General features: G+C 39.5%; 1 protein-coding gene across 1 annotated transcript in view; it reads left to right on the forward strand.

Moving 5' to 3' along the window:
* FBN2 (fibrillin 2) overlaps positions 1-15,587 on the forward strand; it is a 247,569-nt gene extending 231,982 nt beyond the window's left edge. Inside the window, exons 59-65 of the mRNA XM_032626668.1 lie at positions 1,310-1,432; positions 2,783-2,899; positions 3,519-3,647; positions 5,361-5,480; positions 9,995-10,226; positions 11,672-11,843; positions 13,693-15,587. Coding sequence (XP_032482559.1) covers positions 1,310-1,432; positions 2,783-2,899; positions 3,519-3,647; positions 5,361-5,480; positions 9,995-10,226; positions 11,672-11,843; positions 13,693-14,067 — 1,268 coding nt within the window. The 3' untranslated portion in view covers positions 14,068-15,587. The remainder of the gene's footprint in view (positions 1-1,309; positions 1,433-2,782; positions 2,900-3,518; positions 3,648-5,360; positions 5,481-9,994; positions 10,227-11,671; positions 11,844-13,692) is intronic.
* The last annotated feature ends 4,385 nt before the right edge of the window (positions 15,588-19,972 follow it).

Here is a 19,972-nt window from a genome sequence, read left to right on the forward strand (position 1 = left end):
CACGTTTGTTTGTCATTCTTTTAATGAAAGAATAGGACTTTTGATTGTGAAATTGTGTGTTTGCGTATGGAGAGAGTGCTTTTTGCTTGTCTCATTGTGGTTTTTTTGCATAAAATATACCAATTAAGCATCATCTAAAATTTCCAGTTGCAAAGCAGTCTCAGTACAGAGACCTTCTACATTTTTACAGTCTCTTTTTCTAATTTATTTTATTGTCTCATCGACACCATTCTATGACAATTGGAGGGGGTTGGTAGCTTGCCTTTCTGAGTCTTTCCAAAGCATTTAGTTTTCATTAAAGAAAAAAAACTTTTCTCCTTCGTATTTCATCAACTTACATCAACTTGTTTTAATAACAAGCGTACCTGGCATGAAAAGGTTAAGAAAAACCAAACTAAATCTTAGTAAACATTCAACTCACTTGTTTGGGCAAGAGAGTGATAGAGACTAGGCTATCAATCATGAGCTTTTAGCATTCTGTGGGCTATCAATCAATGTGTTTTATGGGGGAAATGGAGGTGATTTGCTATCAGAGTCCTAGCAGAAAGAAGGTGGCATATTCAAATGAGGACAGTTTACAGAGACTTGTTTTTGACAAAGAGACAGTATATAAAGGTGTGGGTAGAGTGGGCAGAAACTGCAAGGGATAATAGTGAGTGCTGGGGCTGTACCACCTCTGGGCCAAAGATAGAGGGAAAGATTGAAACTTAGAAGAGGGAAGAAGTTTTGCCCAGAGACCTGCCTTGAGAGCATCTGTGACCTCTGATCCCATCTTGCGAGGAGGGAATTGAGGAATTAAGGACCAGCCTGAAGGCAGAGGGCAGGAGAGCCTGCTAATGGTGTCTGTGCAGTTCAGCCTCCTGGGCCCGAAAACAGGGTGGACCAGGGTGAGGACTGCATCTGAAGGGGGAAGTGGGAGATTTCCAGCACAGTCTGTGATGCCAAAAGCTTCTTAGGGGAGTGTCAGCTAAGAGAGGTTGAGAAATCCTGCCACATCCACGTGTCAAAGGAAAGAAACTCTAGCCTTTAAGTTTATGATTCTCAAGCTGTAAACCAAAGTACACCAATCTAAAAAAATCTAGTGTATTTTTTTGAACCCAGACAGTTGTTCCGGATATTATAATATTTGCCCAAGACACGCTCGACAGAGTAAACCGGTAAATTAATTTAGAGAAAATTGTTCTGTGCCTCATTTCTATTTTCCATTTTAAGTTGAAGAGGAAAAAGATGAAGTGAGAATATGGAGGGAGGAAAGGGACTGGTTTTTCCTTCTAACCAATAATTTAATCCTCACATCACTTTTGCTTAGATCTTGATGAATGTTCACAGTCCCCAAAACCCTGCAACTTCATCTGCAAGAACACGGAGGGGAGTTACCAGTGCTCCTGTCCTCGGGGCTATGTCCTACAGGAGGACGGAAAGACATGCAAAGGTGAGTGAAGAGTCTGCATTCTTCTGAAAAAAGAGTCCTCTCTTTTTCCAGATTCAAAGTCAGCTAATCAGGGATGATACTGTGTATCTCACCTTCACTAAAGCACATCTTCCTAGTGACCATTTTATGATTCATAGAAAATTCTACCAAAGGACACATGCCAGGAGGCAGAGAGAATTAAAACCCGGGTTACAGTGGTTTGCTTCTTACAGCAAACCACCCAAACTGAAAAATAAATTAAATAATACAGAAAGCTATGGTGAAGGAAGAGCTTGAACAACTAAAATAATATTTATTTTGTTGCTTATCTGAGATTTCATTTCTCTAAACTATCTTTATTACACATTTACTGCAGAAGATTGAAAATGAATAGGTAAATTTAAATTTTTGCTTACATAGTTTTAGTAGTAATTATCAAACTAAATTAGATAATTAAAAGAGCTTCAATACTATACTCATATGTTCAATTTTATAGTAAACCTCATCGGTATGAAAATAATGGACTGAGGAAATTCCTAATTAAATTTTTGAAATACAGTTTATTCTCAAGAAGATGAAGTTTTACTTCCAAGAAATACCAGAAAACAAATAGAATAAAATAATAGGAAGCAATATTAGACCCTTGGCTCTACTTAGTGAACCGTTATGAGTCAATTTAATTTTGCACATTTATAGTTATTTTTATTTGAGTGCAACTGTGTGTGTGTGTTTTAAGCTTTAAAATAGTTAGTCTTGTCTGCATCTTACATTGCTCTGTGAATTTATTTAAATGTGTTTTCCCATATTAAGTTCCAATCCAACCAAAATCAGATTTTGAGTTTTCTATCAGTATAGTTCAAATACTAGTTCCATTTATGACTAGAATTATAGATGCTGTGATTTTGCTTCTTCTGGTGTTTATGATGGTGTTTTCATTTGGATCCTGAGAACCTGACTCAGTGTTTGTGTTAAGACCTTCATCAATTTTCAGATTCTGTTTTATTTTTGTTTAATCCCTTCTTTAATAGAAATAAGTGACCAGCCATGTACTAAACTGTGCATTAAATACAAGAATTATAACCTTTGGATATTAGTTTTGAGAACAGTTCATGAACACCACTATGATTCATCCTTTCAGTTTTTTATTTTAAGAAAACTTTGTGGTATGTATCACCTTATCCATCCTATCATTGTAGCTCATCATATTTATGCTGCTTAAGTATGTGAAAAGAAACCCCTTGCCATATGCATATGGATATGTACAAAGCTTCCAACAAAAATCTAGACAAAATACTCCTCGTGGCTTCCTGAGAAAGGAGGCAAAGCTAGATAACTCTGCTCCAATTTTCATAGGCTTCTCTTTCATTGCAGACCTTGATGAATGTCAAACCAAACAGCACAACTGCCAGTTCCTCTGTGTCAACACTCTGGGAGGTTTTACCTGTAAATGTCCACCTGGTTTCACACAGCATCACACTGCTTGTATTGGTAAGACAAAACTACAAAAGAGAAATTTTGCAAACTTTTAGTAGAAGCCTAAAACTGTACTTAAAAAATGGTAGAATAATGGCTCAGTATTTACATTAAAACCAATCCCTCATAATTACTGGTCTAAAAATGTTGTTAATAATAGATTTTTTTTCACTAGAACAATATCCAAAGGAAAAAATCCTATATAGTCCAAGCACATGCACACGAGGCGTATTCCAGGCAATGCCTTTATATTGCATTCTAAATATAACCATGTTTGTTCAGATAAAATATGAGTAAAGGCTCACTGTAATTTAGAACATGCTAATGAACATGCTGGGTTTTTTTTTTTTTTATGTTAGAAGGCACACAGGTTAAGAGACTTTGTCTGTACTATCGAAAACCGTGTCCTCAATTGACCCCAAAATATGCTCTAATTTCAAATCTCTTGAAATATATTTTTTCTGACCATTTTTGCCTTTAACTTGACCATGAATAATGGTATACATTTCCCGAAAATTCTGTTTTCACATCATGAAACTTAGGCTTTCATACTTCACTTTTTACTTCATGTAGTAAAATTTGAGTCATACAATAATTGGGAAGCTTGACGCTCTCCCACTTTGTGCTTTGCTAGACAACAATGAATGTGGGTCTCAGCCTTCACTTTGTGGAGCAAAAGGAATCTGTCAAAACACCCCTGGAAGTTTCAGCTGCGAATGCCAAAGAGGGTTCTCTCTTGATGCCACGGGACTGAACTGTGAAGGTGAGTTTATTTGCTCAAATATTCTTATTCTAATACAGCAAACTGTTTTCTTTTAACTTCCAAGCCACTCAATGAGCAGTTGAGATCATCTCAAAAGAAAAAAAATTAACAAAATAAAACCCAGAAATTGATGTTTTTGTTCATAAATTTCATATATCATTTTGGGGGCAGAGGAAAACCTTAATGTGATGAAACAAAAATTCTGTGAGTACAAATTGGCTTCTAAAGTAACTGTTTACCTAATTACTGATCTAAAAAAGAATTGAACTGAAAAAGAATTCTGTACCTAATTTAGTTTACAGTGGTGTATGAGTATACCAGAAAAAAATTTGATGTCTGTTCCATGATACTTGAATGTGTAACTGTTACGTGTGAGACAAAGAACGAATTATAGAGAACCGAAAAAATGTACAGAAAGCTCTGGGGAAAACTGATGGCGATTTTATTTGGTCTGAGACTCCTGATTCACTCTCTTTTCTATAAAGGGCATTTCCTATAAAGTCTCTGTCACAATAGGTATTTCCTATTAAGTCCAAGGGAACATTTAAGTAGGAATAAAATAAGAATTTGCCTGTGGTCAATAAAATATTATATTGTTCTTCAGTATTTCTATTGCAAGTGCTAGCGTATGAGACAAATGTACTAGGATTGGTAGCTTTTACAAAATGCTCATGCCAGAGATTCTGAGAGCATATACATCCCCTTTATATTTTTATATACAATTGTAATTTATGTCTTTATTGATATTAGTCACCCTTTAATTAATTATTCTTAGAAATATATGATTTTGAATTCTAGAAATATATTCAAAATTGTTAATATTCTCTAAGAATTACTCAAAGTTTTTTAATATACTCTAAGAATTATAGGACTTTTATATGCATCTAATTTTCCGCCAAGAAAAATTCAGTTTAAAAATTTTCTATTTTAATATTTTGTATTCGAAGTCATTGAGACTTTGAAAGTATTCTGAACATACAGCTGCTTGCCATGTGTGGGTTTGGCTTGTAACCATCCACATAAGATACCATTTATTAATTATCCATATAAATTTGTTATGCATACATCAGACATGCCAATTTCATTTCACTTTTTATGGGTAGGTTTCAAAGCCTCAGTTGTCATTCCAGAAGAGTATGCATGTCTGAACAAAGAAATTATTCCATATGTGTCATAATACTATATCGTGTCTAAAAATAACATATTTAGAATACTTTAAATTTGCATCTAATTAATCTTGAATGGTAATAAAATTTTTTGTGTGCAAACCATTATACTTTTTAGGTATTTCTGTAGTGCTTGTATCTTCCCAAAAATGAGGATTATATGTCAATCACTTTTGAACCTACTGGAATATGTAATGCAAAGATATTTATATCATTTACCAAATAAATCATACCGTATGTAGTTAATCCATCCAAAATGCACAACATTTGTGGTTGCTATGGTTGATTTGCTGACATTAAGTTGTTATTTAGAGCACTGACGTGGCATGGCTGGTGGATAGCATAAGAATGATGTGGTTTCTTATCTCAGAACTGTTCTCTGCACCACCACTGATTAATAACCATGTGACTTGGAAAAATCACAGCCCCTCAGTATGTCTTGTTTGTTTGTTCCTGCGATAATAGTTACCCCAGGCTGTGTTTGGAGTTCATTTAAGAATAGTAGAAGAAAGGTTACATAAAGATCTTGCCGGGATTGTTTTTGCAGATGTTGATGAATGTGATGGAAACCATAGGTGCCAGCATGGCTGCCAGAACATCCTGGGAGGCTACAGGTGTGGCTGCCCTCAAGGATATATTCAGCATTACCAGTGGAATCAGTGTGTCGGTGAGCACTCGCTTGTTACACAGCATCTGCTTTTCTCACCTTAAAGTATCTTTGAGTAAAAAGAACGAACAATAAAGACTGGCATTTCAGTGTAGCTTTAAACCCTAGAACTTAAAAACCAGTACTTAGGACTGATGCACGGGGATCCATTAAACTAGTCTCTGTACATGTGTGTATTTGAAAATATACATAATAAAAATATTAAGTACCTAAATAGTAACTCAACTAGAGCTTTCATAATTTTAATTTTCTGCTAGGTGTAATTCTAAGTTTCTGAAGATGGTGTCAAGAATCATCATCTTCACATGTTAAGGTCAGAGGGCTTTTATCGGTAATTTAGTATCTTTTGATTGGGGGTTGAAGGATTGCCCATCCATCGCCCTCATATAAATCTAAAGGGATTCAGATCAACTTAATGAGCACCATTCATCTGTGCTCTCCAGTCACATATTTAATGAAGAGGCTAAAGGATTTTAAGGTAGAAAAAGTACCTAGTTACAGCAAATTCTATTGAAAACTCCATACAAAAGTGTTTATAAAATAAAATCTGTAGGCACTCAGCTCCCTTTCTTGCACTTGATAGAGTCATGGAAATTCTCCTTTTAAGGAGAGATTGATCAAAGAGAACATTACCCTCTACTTGAATGGCTGGCTAACTTAGTTAGCATATGCCTAATTTCTTGGCTCCATTTGAATGCCCTTCATAGAGGCACCATCCAACACAGTGTGACATTAGATGCTGGCACAGCAGAACAGAAAGGGGAACAGTGGTCCTGCTGAGAAACAGTGGGGTACTTCCTGTTTCTCTGTAGTCATTTAAATTACCCCACGTGTATTTCAGATCTTTTACTGTGAGCAATCCACTAAATAAATTAACCTGATTTTATCCTTGGTGATCTTCTGAAAAGAAATTTCTAATGACAGTTTAGTGAATTGAGAAAATCAAGACAAATTTCAAAGGAGGGAAAGCAACTCTGAACGTCATCGCAAGTCTGCTGTGGCCTTGTGCCAGGTTAAAGACAGATGCTTAGCCACACCACAAATAGACACTCGTGGGGGAAATGCAAAAACCACCAATGATCTAGGAGTTAAGGACAGAGTTTGAAAGGATTATCAAAATGATGAGTTAGGCAGTCAATCAAAATAACTTCATAAGTTTAGTTTACTTCTTTTCTCTTCATAGAAAAAAGAATGTTGCAGAAGTTGTTATGCCCTGATTTATTGATTCATAAACAGAGATAAAGTATAGGCACACTCTTCAGAACATAGGGAATGGTACTTTTTTAGATAGCTATTAAAACAATGTGAAACGATTTTATTGTGTTGTTTATAAAATATGAGGCCCAAGCCTCTATTTGGTTAACACCACGGACTTCTTGTTTAATTCTACAGAACTTAAAGCAAAAGAATGATCCTCTAATATTTCACACGTGTCAGCTTAACTAAAATTCTTGTTTTTAAAGTGATCATGAGTGGAAATAGGAACATGTATGGAGTATCCACTCAATTTCTACGTTTTTAAGTTTCCAGGAGTTTCTGTCTGTAAGCATTTAGTGCGAAAATAGCCACACAGGTTTTCACTGAATTTGGTCTAACTTAAAGTCAGGGCTATGTGATGTATCCCAGTTCTTCTTGCTGGGATCCTTGGAATAGGCACTTAAGCAAGGCAGTCACCCCAAAGCAGCTCACGCTGGAGTCTAGCCAGAGGCCAGTGTGCCTTCTAGTCAGGAGAGACCCCCATGGACAGAGGGATAAGTGGTTTCAAAGATGAGTTCAAAGCTAAAGATACATAAACAGATATCCCCAATTGCAAGAATTAATTTGTTAGCTTGCTCTGCTAAAATGGGCCTCTATAAGCAGCAGGCCCCTGGTAAGTAAGATGAAGCAGGGGTTTAATTTGAAAGATTCGAGATTCTTCTGTGCGGGGTTGAGCAGTCCAGGTGGTCTCTAGTAAAATTGCTGACTTTCTTGCCTTGAACCCACAGAACACAGTTGGAATTTTAACTCAAATATATGGCAGTAAGAGAATTAAACAACCCATTGGGAACTAATAAAAGTAACAAGTTAGCAAAATAACAAGCATTATAACAAAATGCAAATCGAAAGGCCACAAATCATTTTTATCTGTCACTATGGGTATGAAATATCTTCAGTTATTCATATGATTGAGGGGGGAATATAGTATGAAGTGTTTCAGACAGATTTAAGTGGGGTCCCCTTGTAAAAAGACAAAAATGTTAGTGCATCAGATAACTTAAGTAATATTAAATTGTAAACCTACAATGTTGTTAATACTACTACCAATTTAAGAAAAATGACAGTTCTTGTAAGTGTTAATAATGAAAAACGTTTTTAATTCAAATGAATACTTTCAGAAGTTTCCAGCCAGTTACCACAGAACATTTATAACATTCTGGTACGTGGACTGTACAGATTTAGGTAACATTCTCAAATATATGCAAGCATGACGATTATTCCAAATTGAAAATAAGGGAATATTATTAACATTTGCATATGGTTACTTCTAAGTATATGAAGCTTTGGGTTATGTGGTGTCAGCAACTTCTAGTTCCTTGTATGTCCTTTTCAAAATAACTTGAACATGGTTTAGCGAGGCTTGAGTCAGCTCAAAGTGGGTCTCAAACAGGAACATATTTTCAAAGTCAGATTACCTAAGCCTATAGAATTATGCTGTGATGTACGTTTATAGCATATAAACGTGAAGTCTATCCTGGTGCTTCCAGAAATTTTACCTACTTAGAAATGTTCGTGTCAGTGGTATGTTTAAAAGCAATTTATTCAACTAACTAGTTTTACCTGGTAATTTTTCTACCTAACACAGTGTCGAATACTATATTCATAGCAGGATCATTTTGTTAAATTATAACCTAACTCACATTCTCCATTAGGAGAGAAACACCACATATAAATGTCAGATTTAATTATAAAAGCAGATGAGCCTTTGAGGCAGAATTCCAAGTCTTTCATATGTAGAAATAAAATAGTTATATTTATGTCATAGGTAGCCTGGTTATTAAGAATTTATTCATATACTTTCTCCCCATGAAATGAAGGCTAAGAATTTGTACATATTAGGTAATCGTAGCACATTTCATATCCAGTAATTAAGAATTCTACATTTGGCAGTTTGGTTTAATTCTGAAACTATAATCACGGTACAGAAATGTGCCTAATAACATCAGCCCTCTCAATAACCTCTGCGCCATAGCTAATGAAGTTTAATTTCCTGTGTGAGAGGCCTCTTCACTGAGACTGTATCTGCATCTTCTGTAATCTCTCTGAGCTCCTGCAGATAAGCACTTTCCTGTAGCTGCTGTGTCCCAAGGGTACACCTAATTGCAAATGGGCCTGTTTCCCCACATGGGCTGAACCATAGACTTGTCAGGTATTAGGTAAACAGACACACTATGCTCCAGTGCAGTCATGAGAATTTGAAAGAATTCCACAGACCAAATGTGACTGGTGCCCAGGGTGACATTTGGATTATAATAAAGCCAACAGGGGTCAAGCCACAAAATAGGTATCAACCAGATAGTTAAGAGCAAAATTGTCGTCTCCAAAGTTAAAAGCACAATCAAGCTTTGACTTTGTAAAAATGATAAGAGCAGCTGAAAGTATCAACCTGTAATTATCTTGCTGTCAGGCATTTATGGTATAATGTGAGTCATTAAACTAGTAAAACCTATGTCAGCTGATGGCTTGGTGCAAACCCATGTCAGAAGGCAAAGTCTGCACTTGATGCATTCTCAAGTGTTAAAAATGTACAAGGTTATTGGTTCAGAATGTTCAATTAAATAATGTTTATTTCAGTTATTTTCATTTAAGGTATTTAAATTTTTTATCTGCTTTTCTTTCCATATATAGTGAAGGCTTTGGGAATTGCTGGGAGAATGGATAAAAATACAGATATAAATAGAGGCTTTTAAAAAATTGACATATAATTCACATACCATAAAATTCACCTTCTAAAATGTACAGTTCAGTGGTTTTTAGTATATTCTCACAGCAGTGTGCAAACGTCAACACCACAACATCTTCATCCCCCTAGAAAGAAACCCCATACCCATTAGAAGTCATTCTCCATTTCTCCCTCCCTGCAACTCCTGGCAATTAGCAATCTGCTTTCTGTCTCTGTGAATCTATCTGAAGTGTAGCCTTTTGAAGTAACCTTCTGATAATAGAATAGAAGAGTTCTTCAGTAGTCAAACTGCAAATATCTGTCCCCAGAGGCTGCCAGGGTATTCCAAAAAACCTAGTACAAACAGAATATAAAAGGGCGGGGCAAGGTTTTAAGTCATAATTTAGGGGGATTTGTTGGGTTTTGTGTTTTTTTTAATTTCATAGGCTTTGCAAATCGATCATCAGGGTAAACATTTAAAAAATACGGTTCTAGAGCTATTTCCCCTGTAAAATTGTAGGTACTTTGAAACTCAGGCTCTTCTTTGCCCCACTGCCCCTACCCCTTGTAAGGGTCTCTTGCTTTATGTTCATAGATGAGAATGAGTGCTCCAATCCAAATGCCTGTGGCTCTGCTTCCTGCTACAACACCCTGGGGAGCTACAAGTGCGCCTGCCCTTCTGGGTTCTCCTTCGACCAGTTCTCCAGTGCCTGCCACGATGTAAACGAGTGCTCGTCTTCCAAGAACCCGTGCAATTACGGCTGCTCCAACACGGAAGGGGGCTACCTCTGCGGCTGCCCACCTGGCTACTACAGAGTGGGACAGGGGTAAGGCCCTCCACCTCCCCGCACACAGGAAGGCGAGCGTGGTCCAGCTCAGGCTGCCCTCCCTGTGTTCAGGCCACCTGGCCACCCGGCACTGGGGTGGGGGGGGAAGTTCATGGTGATTAAAAGCCCACAGGGGAAAAGCATTGATCAGGGCACTTAGGGAATGGGAGGAGGAAGCACATGGAAGAAGGCATGTGGATTACCTCCTTTGTGGTGAGCATAAGACTCAAATGTGTGTACAGGTATCACTCTCTTGCCTCTTAAAATGGCCTGAGTGGATTCAGTTGGATCCCTCAAGGCCAGAGACAAGCAGTTGTCTAAAAATGCTGTGGCTCACGTGTTGTCAGAGACACCTGAGTTAAGTACAAATGGAAATGGCTTCACCCCAGATTCTTCTGTGAATTTTGGCAGGTGCTAGCTCCATGCTCCCTGAGGAAGGAGTTGTTTCTCTCTTTGCTCATCTGGTTTTTTGTTGCACAGAGAGGATGCGCCTGGTTGGTGTGACACTGTCTCCTCAAGGCTGGGTTCCCTCCAGCTAGTCGCACTTTCCCAAGTGCAGCTGTCTCAAGTCCTATCAGCTGCAGATGAGGTTCTGGCCACCTGCATCCTTCCTTCAAGGAAGTCAGTGCTCAACAGCATAGAAGATAAGAGTTTAGGAGTCAGTCAGGGTCACCCTCCTCAGAAGGAGCAGTGTGTGAGTCAGACGCTGAGGGTCGTGGACTAGTATGTCCACTGTGGTTACATAATAATGCTTGAAACAAAAGTCGTGGTGTAGACAAGGGTCATTTAGAGCCAGCTCGCTGAGTCTTTCACTAACCAGAATTGGAGTTCAGAAATCTCAGTTGGTAAAGCAGAGAGCTTTGTTGTGAGCAGCAAACATAGGCTTCAGGCTTTTGAATCAAAAGAACTTCTGGGGCTTCCCTGGTGGCGCAGTGGTTGAGAGTCTGCCTGCCGATGCAGGGGACACGGGTTTGTGCCCTGGTCCGGGAAGATCCCACATGCCGTGAAGCGGCTAGGCCCATGAGGCATGGCCACTGAGCCTGCGCGCGTCCAGAGCCTGTGCTCCACAACGGGAGAAGCCACAACAGTGAGAGGCCCGCGTACTGCAAAAAAAAAAAAGAACTTCTGGCACTCTCTTTGGAAATTCATACTTAATTTTTATCTTCCTGATTTAACTACACATAGTGCTTCAGTCTAATTAGGATAGAAAATTGGGGAAACTTGGGGCTCACTCTTAGAAGAATTTTGCTGTTCAGAATAAAGGAGAATCTCATGTATTAAGTGTTGAAGAAAAGAGTTACCAAGACTATTAGGTTTTTATATTTATGATCTTAGGGTTTGCTTTGTGGGTTTCTTATTTTGGAAAAATCTCTGCTCTACCTCTGGAAAACAGTAGTCAACATTATAATGAAGTCTAACATCACCTTGCATCCTATTGCAAATAGCCACTGTGTCTCAGGAATGGGATTTAACAAAGGGCAGTACCTGTCAATGGATGCAGAAGTGGATGAAGAGAACGCTCTGTCCCCGGAAGCATGCTATGAGTGCAAAATCAACGGCTACTCTAAGAAAGACAGCAGACAGAAGAGAAGTGTTTATGAACCCAAACCCACTGCTGTGAGTAACCTCACTTTGTTTTGTCACCAGATTTTATCCATATGGAGTCACGTATATTTTGCAGTAAACTTTTATGTAGGTTTCAGCCTCAGTGAAGCTAAAACTGTCATGAAATTTATTGGCTAAATTCATGGACACACTATGGCAGAGACAAGTAAATTAAAATTAGAGGCATTTTTAGCTCAAAACACAAGGACTGGGGGACTTTAAGATTCACAGTTTCAGATCATATGTTTTCATTTTTTTGATTTGTGCCAGAAGGCAATAATATGGCCTTCTAGGAAATAGCTATTTTGAAATGATTCAAAAACCAAAATTATTTTGAATCTGTCCAGTTCTGTTGTATACATATGTAGTGCACTGGGCTGATTTTAATTTTCAGTAGGTAAGCCAACTTGGTCTTATATTGTAATATTTATAAGACAGGTGTTCCTCCCATAAAGAGTTTATCTCCACATAACTTGTATTTTGTAAGGAGCTGAAGATCTGAACTGCCTGCTGCTGCTATGTCTTTGCTGTTCATAGTAGTTAGCAGAGTGGTTAAAGGGGCAGGCCACAGACTTCATGATTTTGAATATGTTCCCTGATCCTCCCTACTTACTACCCATGTTACATGGGCCATTTTACTTAACCTCTCTCTACCTCAATTTCTTCACCTGTGAAATGGGAATAAAAATAATTACCTCTGAAGGCTGACAAGAAGATTGAGTGATTACTGTGAAGCTCCTGGAATGGTGCCTGGCATAAGCATCGTACGTGTTCTCCGAATAGTACCCAGTATCTGGAGATGTTTTCCCCCAGACATCAGGGAGAGTACCATCCTTGTCAGTTAGTGTTACTGCAGAATTCCCCATCAAAAAACCTAGTCTTCAACTCACTGGCTGTGTGAATTGGGCAATTTGTTTCAGTTTTCTGGGCCTCAGAAACTTATTTGTAAGACTAGATAAGACTTCGCTAGCCAAAAAGTCTCTGGTTCTATTTTATAATAATAAATAGGCCAGCATTACATTTACCTTGCGGAGACTGAGGTGTCTAACTGATATTTAAGTATGGCAACTGAGATATTCATCAAGTATCCCAAACTACAAATCCAGAAATTCTGCTCATAAAACCTTCCCATCGTAGTTCTGGGGACAGGATTTTGTCTGCACACTGATGGGGGCACTTCTGCACCACTTTTCTCAAGTTTTTGGCAGGTGCCCACTCAATGCATTGATTTTTTTTTTTTTTTGCCTGTCTTACTGAAATATCATTCCTAAACCTCCCATACCGCTGACTGAGGGAGACTTGGTTCATCTGGGCCATGCCCCATTGGCTTTTTACCAAAGCTGGTTCAAACCTGAGCCCTGACGACTCTGCAGTTCCCTCCCTCTGCACTAACAGCTCCCAGCAAAGACACTCACTCACGGTTTGTGACCATAAAATCAACCTGGGCCTTCAGAGTGAAGAGCCCTCTGGGGACAGTCCCTGCTGTTAGATAACAGCTGCACTTCTCGTTTTAACTCCAGGAAAAAAAAAAAATTACAGTCATTTCCTAAATTGTCTCTTGTTTATTATTAGTAAGCATGATATTCCATAAACTCAACAAAGAAAACTTGAAATGTGAGTGCTCCCCATAGGCCCAGACCTGAAACTTTACCTGGATAAGGCTGAGTGAGAAGTCGTAAAGATTTACAGGGCATACTCTGTGGAATTGACCTTTTCTCCCAGCTGACAGTAAGTTACAAGCAGAGTGCAGAGGGGCAGAGACACATCGTCCTTGTGGCTGCACCCCGACAACAGGCTCCTTTCGAGTCATCTACCTGTGCTGTCGAAGGTCTTCCCACATCGTTTCCTGCTCTTTCTCCAGGTTGAACAGATCAGCCTGGAGAGTGTCGACATGGACAGCCCCGTGAAAATGAAGTTCAACCTTTCCGGCCTTGGCTCTAAGGAGCACATCCTAGAACTCATGCCCGCCATTGAGCCACTCAACAACCACATCCGCTATGTCATCTCCCAAGGGAATGACGATGGCATCTTCCGCATCCACCAAAGGAATGGGCTCAGCTACTTGCACACGGCCAAGAGGAAGCTCGTGCCTGGCACATACACACTGGAAGTCACTAGCATCCCTCTCTACAAGAAAAAGGAGCTTAAGAAACTGGAAGACAGCAATGAGGACGACTACCTCCTAGGGGAGCTCGGGGAGGCTCTCAGAATGAGGCTGCAGATTCAACTCTATTAACCCCTTGCAGACTTTGTTCCAGGCTCAAATCCCTGCACAGCCAGCCTTCTGAAGCCTCTGAGAAATCAATGACTAATTTTAAAGAGGAAAAAAAAAGACTTTTATTTCTTTCCTCCCTGTTTCAGACTTTAGGATGTTGACCCTCACAGGGAGTGATAATTAGACTCTGGTGTGGCCAAAGATTTGAGTACAGAGGCAACCGTGGTTACTGTATTTTCTATATAACTTCACTTTAAAATATATTAAAAAAAAAAAAAAACCTAAATATTCAAGAGATCAGCATATGGCACTAAATGCACAAAAATAATGTGAGCTTTTTTTTTCCTGTTAGCAGTCTGTAACACTTTGGGTATTTTGCTATAGTTGCTAATTAAAAAAAATATAGATGTTTATTTATTTTTAATGCAGTAATATATGGAGAAATGAACAAACTATGTAAACAAAAAGGGAAACTCACTTGTTTTTCTTTAGATTTATAAATTTGAGCTATTTCTTTTAGAGGTGCTTTTTAAAAAATTCAGTAGATTCAAGAGGTGTTTCCGTTGGTTTTCTGCCAGTCATCCAACTGGTACACATCTGATTATTTTAAAGGAAGCCTCACAGAGCTGAACGGGCAGTGTAATCAATGTGTCATTAGATCCTTTATAAAGGAGATCAAAGCCAGAGCAGCTCATTGTGATGATATTTCACATCACCAGACACACCAGGCAACAGAAGATGAAGCACACAACCACTGTAGCAAAATACCTTGACTGCTTGTGAGACCAGTAGCGTTGCAGGCCAAACCGTACTGTATTTCCTTCTCATAACCTCAAGGAAGCACATGTGCTACCCACAACACCTCATTCTTACCCAGGGCGTGCTGCATACTTGTGGTACTGTAGGCAGCTGAAGAACTGCTGTTCCTTCGGAAAGGAACACCTGGCGTTCTGTAGTGTTTGGTGCTGTCTTAGATTAATGGTGCATTTATTATGTTCAAGCTATTTCAGGATTGCCATATGTGCAAACAAATCATGCAGTACAGCCAAGGAATATATGTTGTTTTTTTTTTAAATCCAATTTTTTTAGAATTTTCATTAATACTGTAGTTATACACCATATGTCTCGTTTTATCATAGCCTATTGTGTATGAAAGATGTTTGTACAATGAATTGATGTTTAGTTTGCTTTAGTCATTTAAAAAGATATTGTACCAGGATGTGCTAATAAGAGTAAGTCCCCGCGTTCTTCTCAACCCAAGAACCTGTCCCTGGACCAGTGACCAAACCTCATATGTGAAATGGCCAAAGCACATGCAGGCTCTGGGTTGTTCCTCTCACACCTGTGCTGACCAAAGATTAGTCACCAGTTAGATCCAGTTTGGGACTTTGTTTTGTTTTCTAATAACTAAAAAAACAAACAGTGTAAATTTGTAATCAAGTGTTTATGAGGAAAAACTTATGGCTTTTGGTTTTGTTTGTTTTCGTAGGTCTGTGTATCAAATATGACACTTTTCTTGCAATAAAGCTTATTTTGGGGTAGCTTTCCGACTGAGAGTTTTATGGGACTACAACCCCTGTTTTGTTTGTGGGAGGGGCCGGGGGCTTTGCTTACAGGGACCTGTATGAAAGTACCAGAAGGAAAGCCAGGCACATTTACAAGAAAACAAGCGACTGCTGTCAAGTCTGTGACACAAAGTAGGCAGGAGTGTCCAACTGACAATTACAATGTAAGGTCATATCCAAATTGAAGGACATAGTCAAGGCAGTTGGTTGTTCACTTCTGCATAGACTCTAAGCCTCCAAGGACCCATCTTCCTAGAGACCTCAGAATCTCTTCACTTCATCCTCACCTGTGGTTTGGGTGCCATTGTGTTAAAGCACCCTAAGACACCTGTGAGGAAGTGAAACATTCTCTTAAAGAGTCTTCCTTCTTAGGGTTTTCCTGAACTTGAGTTTTTAGTCAAAAGTATGCAGCAGGCATACCCCGGTCCAAATGGCACCTTCACCAAAAATAACAGGAAGAGAGCTTCCTGTCTCTTGCGGTGTTGTACACTGTCCTCACAGGACAAGTGTATAGATAGGAGAAGTCGTTGAACAGGGACTCTCTTCTGATACACAGCTGAAATGAGAACAGACACGTCTCTGAAGTTAATTCCACACAAAGTTTGAGAATGTGTGTGCTGAAATTTTTCATCCAAGGAATAAGAAAACAAGGAAATGTTATGACTGATCTTAATGCTGTTCTTAGCCAACCAGAAATTAGCTGCATGGAATAAGGGAAGTATTTGCCTTGAGGCATCCTTTAAAACTTAACATGCGTCTTCAGTTTCATCTGGCATCTGTTACTGGTACAGCATGAGTGCTGTAATATGAAATTACCTGGAACCAAACTTGACTCTGAATGTTGAGCAACAGCACTCTTAGTTTAGCTTTAACCTGCTCTGGAGGAAGTTGAGAATCCACACCATTAGGTGCTTTACACAGAAGAGAAAAAAAAAAAAATCATTAGGTGCTTTACACAGAAGAATGTACTAGAAGGAAATGACTACTTCAAGATGCTCCTTCCAGGAAGAACCTTTTTGGGCACGTCTGATAGCTTTATTGCAACTCCGTTATTGTGAGCACTGACACAGCTGTGATTAGTTTGTGCCTCTGGTAACTAAATGCTAATGATAGATCCTGTACCATTTTGTCTTTCTCATTAACTGTCCCCTCAGAAATTACCTTGGCGAACTTACAGAAAACTTCACACAAGACTAAATTAATAATGTAAGCCCAGACATATAAACCAAGTCCAGCAGGTACATGTAATAGTAAAATAATAAGCAATAATTTGGTCTTCAGCTGACATGAATTCCTTTTCCACTAGCATTTAGATTTGGAGCTTTTAAAAATTTAGGCCTGGGGCTTCCCTGGTGGCGAAGTGGTTGAGAGTCTGCCTGCTGATGCAGGGGACACGGGTTCGTGCCCCGGTCCGGGAAGATCCCACGTGCCACGGAGCGTCTGGGCCCGTGAGCCATGGCCGCTGAGCCTGCACGTCCGGAGCCTGTGCTCCGCAACGGGAGAGGCCACGGCAGTGAGAGGCCCGCGTACCACAAAAAAAAAAAAAAAAAAAAAAATTTAGGCCCGTTTAGTACTTTTTATTTTGTTCCTTATTTGTGGTAGGTGAAGGTTGGTTACATTTGCACATGAACAGTGAAAATAATTTAAGGTAATATATAATGATTTTACTCTAAATTCTAACATCTCCCCTATTTCATTATCTAGGAATATCAAACAGGATAATTCATAGATCCGTCCCTTCTAAGGTTTTGGTTTGCCTTCTTGGTTCAAGAATAAATGCTTATGGTAGAGAGTGGGGAACACAACTAAAATTTACAGAGCATCAGTTTGAGACCTACAGACCTTTTGGTTCATATCCTTGATGCTTCAAGGGAAATGAGTCAATTCATATGTTAAATTGGACCGTGAGGAATTGCCAATATTTGGCCATGTTTGACTTACAAAATGGTAATTTCACATGGTTCGATAGATAAGTAGTTCAGAAATATTCATGTTTCTCAAGAATAGGCTGGAAATCTGAAAATTTCCCTTCTCTTTGAAAGAATCAATTCTGTTCACTTCTTTCCATGCTGCTTGTGGCTCATTTGAACTTCTAATTTACAATAGTCCACAAGAGAATGAAAGTACATAATTTATTCAAACAGCCACTTTCTTTCATGCTCCAAAGACTTTGGAAAGAGTCTAAATCACACATCTTTGGGACCTTGAGGGGATTACTGGAAACTGTTTAAAGACAAAGACAAATCCATTGGGAAAGGTTAAATATAGCCCATGTTTTTTAAAAAAATAAAAGGGAAACTTTAGGAATCGTTACTTCTAAAGAGACAGGAAAGATGGTGATTCATTAACACCCCACAGGAAGTGAAGGTGACAGCTGTTTTGCAATCTCAGCCAAGCCTGCCTTTGATATCTAGCTTATGGTTCTATTTTATTTTATTTTTTTTTTAGCATGATAGCTTTCTCAAATAAATACAAAGCCATGGTTTTCTTGCTTAATAAGAAGTACGTGTTCCTGACCTTCGTTCTCTTTGAAGATCCATTTGATGTACAGAGCGAGAGTCCTGAAACACAATGAGCAGCTCACTGAATTCAGCATTTTAGCCACTGAGACGGTATCACTTTGCAGGTAAAAGAAAGAGATTTTCAGATCAGGCCGGCCTGAGTTTAGCAAGTGGAGGATAGGACAAGCTCACCGACTGCCTTGGATATGCTGCCCGCTCTGAGATCCTATCTGCCCCACTTTTGGATGGACAGGTGGGTAGAAGCCTCCTGGGTGTCCTGGTGTGATGTGCAAGGCACTTTATTCATGTCCAATTAGTTGTAAACGAAAGAGGAGTTAAAAGGAAGGACTCAATCCAACAAGCTACACAATGTCCCTGAGCCTTGGTCTCTTTCCTAGGATGATGCTTCCCTGCAGTGTGACTGAGAAAATAGAGTGAGATGGTCCGGGCAGCGCAGTCAGCGGAGGGCTGAGCACACAGCAAGCACGCAGTAACTGTCAGCTGTTCTTCTTCCTCTTCCTCCTCCCACCGTGCCTACAGCCACAATATGGGGTAGAATGCACCCCCATAGTCACACAAAACTCCTTCCCAAGTGTGGCCCTGAAATTACAACCTTCCCACTGAACTGTATGGGATAACTAGCACCCAGGACGTGTCTCCTAAGTGATCTGTACCTCTAGGGCGAAGTCCTGGTGTGGTCATGAGAGTTTACAATCTCCACTGTGTTCTTCACTTACTGGAGTCACCAGCTACAGCCCTGGAAGTTCAGGCCACCAGCACAGCCAGAGCCCTCCTAGCTACAGATGCCTAGGAAACCAAACCTGAAGGAGAACACAGACATCTAATAATCATTTTTAGAATGATGTAGTGCCATGGAAAGTCAGAGCTACAGAGGCCTTTGGAAACCTACCCATATGTACATGTGAGGAAACTGAGGCCCAGAGTCGTAACTGAGCTAATTGTACTGCTAGTTTCCACCTAGGTGAGACCAGAACCCTGGCTGCACGGTTGTAGTCTGGTATTACTCATACTTCCACTACATGGTCAGCCTACTTGGATCTCTTTTAAACCCTAAGGATATAGGCCAGTTCCCATGGTTTTGGCTCACATTGAATCCAAAAATGTTTTCCAAGCACGATTCAAGCACTGCTTTTTGTTTTGTCCACCCCACCCTCTGTGTAACTGCACCCAACCTCCTGTAGACCAGAGGTTTGTATACACACTAGAATGCCAAGATACTAGCTGCCACAGAGTAGACCCCACTTAAATCACGCACTGCTTTAAAAGCACGCTAGAGCTCTGACTTTCAAAGGGTTAAATATTTTATTTAAACCAGACCTTCAAAACATTAAAAAAACAAACCAAAAAAACCACATACACTTTTGTTTCAGTAAGAACACTTAAGGAAAGCACACTAGTTGCTTGTGTTGCTTAATTGTCATGTTTTTTCTTTTCCTGTGAGCCTAAGAAAGATATTACTAGATTAAGCTGGCTTACTTTTGAAAGAGCCAAGAACCAACAGCTCATATTAGTCACCCCCGTTAGGGCTGCAGATGAAATGTCAGGATGTAGTGTAGACATTTTCCAAAGGAAAACAGGAAAACGCTTTACACGATTTTGAGAGCAAACCGTAGGGAAAGTTAGCACTACTAGCCTTCCCCAGACAACTACTGCTACATGTGTGAGTTCCATTAATGAAATAGCAGTGAAGGCTGTGAATGGCCAATTCCTGAGAAACGTCAAAAAAGCAGCGCCTTGGCCTGCTCAAGCTGCCTAGGTTTCTGCTCCTGGGTTTACCGCCTTCCTTCCACACCCCAGCACCCCTGTACTGAGGGAACCCATTCATGCAGGGATGAAATT

Source organism: Phocoena sinus, chromosome 3, assembly GCF_008692025.1.
Source record: "Phocoena sinus isolate mPhoSin1 chromosome 3, mPhoSin1.pri, whole genome shotgun sequence".
Taxonomy (NCBI): domain Eukaryota; kingdom Metazoa; phylum Chordata; class Mammalia; order Artiodactyla; family Phocoenidae; genus Phocoena; species Phocoena sinus.